At 42.9% G+C, this 4893-nt stretch overlaps 1 protein-coding gene across 1 annotated transcript in view; it reads right to left on the bottom strand.

The window, feature by feature from the left end:
• The window catches only part of thrap3b (thyroid hormone receptor associated protein 3b), a 15351-nt gene that overhangs the window by 3694 nt on the left and 6764 nt on the right, over positions 1 to 4893 (bottom strand). The window contains 6 exon segments of the mRNA XM_020597663.1: positions 904 to 1085; positions 1786 to 1861; positions 1979 to 2090; positions 2249 to 2418; positions 2955 to 3569; positions 4361 to 4893. The exon segment at positions 4361 to 4893 is cut by the window's right edge and continues 30 nt beyond it. Of these exon segments, the coding sequence (XP_020453319.1) occupies positions 904 to 1085; positions 1786 to 1861; positions 1979 to 2090; positions 2249 to 2418; positions 2955 to 3569; positions 4361 to 4893 (1688 nt within the window).

Genomic DNA, 4893 nt, shown 5'->3' with positions numbered 1-4893 from the left:
TAGCCAGCCCAAGGAAGAAAAGAAAAGATGGCAATGATCATGTAAAGCAACACCACAGCTATGGTAAACAGTTTCGTGGACATTGTGTTGGCCTGCTCCCTCTGTAAATACTATGATCGTGTACACTTTGACAGCAGAGGACGACTACGCTGATCCGTGATGCTGTGGTCCTGCACAGGAGCAGCTGTGGTTTACACAGTCTGTTCAACTCCCCATGATCCAGGTCTTACTTTCATCTCCTAGCTAGCAAGCTCAGCGTTTTCTGATCCTCTCTCCAGCAGCTGTATTAAAGCTGTATGTTGTGTTGAAGAATAGAGAGATTTAAAGATTGTGAAGCTAGACACATCCATTTGTGCATTGAAAAGTTTTTTTGTTCATGCAAATGTTATTGCATAAACAAAGAGACCTTTTATAAAGTGATTCCAGTGCAGTATTCCAACACATTCACAACTTCAGCTGAAGCCGTAAGATAAATAATATGAATCTGCAGCAAATCAAGTGAATATCTTCTAAAGTTACTTTCTTTTTAGTACAAAACTCCCTTTGTACGAGTCTCTGAGCTCTGGTAGAGGAATATCAACCCACATTTTGCATCTGATTTGTCTAAAGCTGCTCATTCTTGGCATCAGATAAAGTGTGTTTTCATGCAGAATGAGAACTGTGGATTTTGCCTCCCACCTCTTACACTGAAATTCTAATGTAGTGTTAGGTGGGTGAAGAGGATGATGCGGTAACGTCTGTCTTGCATCTTCGCAAACAACCCAACATATCCCCAGTAACCACTGCTCCAAATGTTGTGTGACAATCCCCTGTGGCTGATTTGAAGCACATCACCACCAGAACAGGATTATTCAAGATCTCTAGAGGAGTCTATGACAAACTGAAATAACAGAATGAACATACTTGGATTTCTTGTGGTGCTTCCCTGATTTCTCAGAGGACCTCTCTCTGCTCGGTCCTCTGGAGCCTGCTGGGCTCCTGCCTCCTTCTCGCTTGTAGTCGCGCTCCTTCCCAGCAAACCTCTTGCGTCTTTCAATATCCAGGCGAAGGTCCATCACGTCGCCTTTAAACTTTTTACTTGGATCCTGCAGAGATATGCATTTATTAAGCATTACATCAGCTGGACAATTTCTGAAAGAAGCAGTCAAGTGCACATTTTCCCAGATTTATAAATGCTATAAGTTACTTGGTAAGCATGAGAAACAAGTGAAAGGTTGCAGCACAAATGGAGAATAAAACCATATGCAAGTCTAGTGTTCCCTCTAGTGTTTAAGATAAAATGTGACACTCATTAAATTACACACTACATAACAATACTGTCACTGGTCTGTCTGACACAAATGCAGTAAACCACAATGTGTAGCAAACCAAGTATAATACAAACTTTTATTTCTTAAAACATGTTAAAGCTTCACATTTCAAAAGCAAAGTGTTTGTGGAAACCAGCAGCATGCATGTGAATTTCACAGCTGTTTTGTGGCTTGATTTTTTTTTTTAGGAAAAATACTTACAAGGTAAAGGCACTGATAAGCGTCCCTTGAGAGGCTTGGACTTGCGACCTTAATTCACATCCTTTTTAGCCTTTGCTTGGGTTCGTACATACCCAATCAATAACCATATCTCATAGGCTGGGGAGCTTGCTTGGCACTTACAAAACACAAATGGGCTCTTTTGATTTAGAAATATGCATCCTTTGAAAGAAAAGCACAGAGCTGAACACTGCTGCTTTGGATCGTCTCAAATTTGCTTGTTCCAAATACGTCAAATTTCAAAAGTGCTGGTCACCTTGTAGCTCGTCTCCTCCATATCCTCAAACAGGTGTGAGTGCCTCTTAAAGGCACTGGGGGAAACATCGATTCTCCTGAGAGGGGAGAGAAAAGCAGTCACGTCAGCAGGGAATAACTGCGACGGTTTCGCGTGATGAAAACACCTTGTTGAATAAATCACATATGATCAAATAATCAGACTAAACAGATACCTGTGGATTTCTGGGCTCTTCCTTGGCTTCATCATTTCTACCTCTGCTGCTTTTCTTTGGTACATGGCAAACCGCTCACTTAAAGTCATATCTGAGGAGTGGAAGTGTTGAGCTGCAAATACAGAAAAACGGCTATCACTCCTCACACACGGTAGTAGCGACTAACATTTAATTATGATGGTAAATATGTCCAGTGGATGAAGTACAAACTACTGTTGTCTTGTTATCTTGTGCCTATAGGACACGGCACCAGCAGAGATCATACTATACCTTTGATGTAGTGCACAATTGAGACTATGTGCTGAGCAAACAGCTCAGAGGGGCTTTGCCGGAGCTGCTTTGACTGAATGTGCTGAAAAATGGAACGAAACTCTGAATCCTTCTTAGAGGGATTCGGCACATCTCGAGGCATGTGGCGTTCTTTAGAAAGGGAAGAGCCGCTAGAACAGAAGAAGTGAGAGACATCAATACAAGAAAGGTTTAATCCAAAAATATCTATTGTATTGGCCCGAATCTTATTTACAGTCTAGAAAATTACATATTCATGTCATCGGATATTCAGCTTGATTCAATTTGTGCTTAATAAAGGGGAAACAATGAAAACTTAAAAATTTTTAAAATAAAAAATGGATAAGTTTGAATGCCTGGTTGCGGTAGAAAAGCAGGTGTTTTGATAAAAAAAAAAAAAAAAAAAAAGTGAGACAAACATGCAGGGGAAACGAATTTAGCGAATAAAATCACATACATGAAGCAGCAAACAATACTAAAGTTTCCATTTCCCAGAAAGAAACAACACTGCATCAGTCTGATTGAAATGAGGATCTGTTAGACTAGTCTTAAAGTATTCTTTCTGTCTCTTCACCCAGTCTTTTTCCCAAACCAGCTGATGGAGAAAGAGAAGCTGTCTTACGTTCAGGCCAATACAATAACATTGCAGTGTGCATTATAAAGTATGAATGAGGATTACTTCACATACCTGGGTATTTCTTCTAAAGAACCAATTTTGAGTTCAAAGTCTTCCCTTGAAGCTGACAGACATGCCACAGGTGACTCTTCAAGAGGAGGAAAAGCTCCGGGAAACAGGGGACGGTCCTTCTCTCTAGAAGTGGAGGGAGGGGACGGACTCCTCCTGAACTTTTCTTTTTCCTTCTTCTCCTTCTTCTTGGACTTCTCCTCTTTCTTTGAGCTGTGCTTGCGGCTTCGATACACATCCTCCTCCACGTGCCCCACTGTCTCAGCCTCTTCAGCATCTCTTCTGCTTTTCTCTTTAACAAGTGGGTAGGAAGTTGAATAGCTTGGCTCATCCCCCCATTTCCCGAAAATGTCGCGAGCTGTGAGGGTTGGTTTGATCTCATCCTCTTCGATGTCCCTCTCCTTCAGCCTGTGAGACTTGAGGAACTCCTCTTCTCCAGCATCAAAGAAAGGGACAGTTTTGTCTTCCTTGGACTCACCGAAAGATGATGATGAGATGCTGAAAGGTTCACCAGACTTGCTTCCTTTCTCTGGTTCTCTGTCTGCTGCATTCTGCTCCTTATCACGACCATTCTCCTTTTCAGCTGCCTGCTTTTTGTTTTTATTCTCTGCCAAGAACCTAAAACAGGAAACCAAACTGAGCATTAGTACTTGCAGTGCCAGGTACACTACCAATTTATTTATAATAAATAGACATTAAAGCACAACATATTCTCATAAACTCAAAGTGGCAAATGTTATACACACCAGGGATGGGCATGGTAAAAAGTATCCAATCATTTTTAATCAGACTGAAATTACTGACAGTGTTGTTGAGACGCAACCTAATGTCACCCTCATTACTCTGCTGTTGCGAACTGGTGCCAAACAAATAAGTTGAAGTGAACTGAATTGAAGTGAAAAATTCCCATCCCTTGGGCAAACAGTACAGACCAGAACTCACAGTTCAACAATCATACTCACGTACTCATCATAACTCCTAAGTATACGGGATTTCATACAGCTTCCTCTCAGTGCACGGAAAACAGCCGACTACATTTTCAATACACTTAAAACCAGGATCTTAAGTTTCATATCTTTTAACCTGTATTCTTCCAATAAGAAAGTCACTTTCGGCTTTTCCCGTTTTAGGGGTCGCCACAGGGAATCGTCACACTGACGACTCGCATGTTGACAGTTGGCACTTGTATTACGCCAGATGTCCTTCCTGACGCAACCCTGACCCAGGCTGCAGCGGCGAGAGCGCTGCGCCTTAACCACTAGCCTACCAGGGATAGCTAAAACCTGTATTCTTCCAATGATCCTTCAAAAAAGTTACATGTTTGAAAAAAAAAAAATGTTCATAATTTGTTAGGAAAATTAAAAACAATGTAAATACATTCATATTAATAAAAAATGTAACAGACATACCTTTTGAAGGCAGCAGAGATCATATCCTTATCTCCAGCTTTGGCATCTTCCTTTGAGAAGAACCCAAAGCCGCTGAAGTCGGCAGATGAGGGACTCTTGGCTGGAGAGAGCGATGCGCTGCCAATGGTTCTCCATAGAGGACCGCCACTCCCAGGGCCTTTGCTCTCAGGACCAGAGGGAGCATCCTCTTTCTTAGGGCTGGTTCTTTTGGGGCTGGGGTCAAAGTCGAGCCATTTTCCTCCCGACACCTTTTCGATGACAGTGCCGTCTGCTGCCTGACCCGTTTTTTCTGCTTGACTTTCTGCTAGCTTGTCTTTAGCATCCTTGGAGCCAGGCTTGCCCTTGTTGCCGCGATGATGTGGGGATGAGGAACGGGACCGAGATGAGTAGCTGGAGCGTCGGGATCTCCCTGAAGATGAGCGGTCAGAGCAGTGGGAGCGGCTGCGACTGCCTGAGCGCTTTTTGGGTGTGCGGGAGCGTGAGCGTCCCCTCCTGGGGCTGTGTGAGTGGCGGTCCTGGTCATGGTGGCGATC

This window comes from Monopterus albus, unplaced genomic scaffold, assembly GCF_001952655.1.
Source record: "Monopterus albus unplaced genomic scaffold, M_albus_1.0 scaffold34.1, whole genome shotgun sequence".
Lineage (NCBI taxonomy): Eukaryota > Metazoa > Chordata > Actinopteri > Synbranchiformes > Synbranchidae > Monopterus > Monopterus albus.
This window is presented reverse-complemented; position numbering and strand designations above follow the sequence as displayed.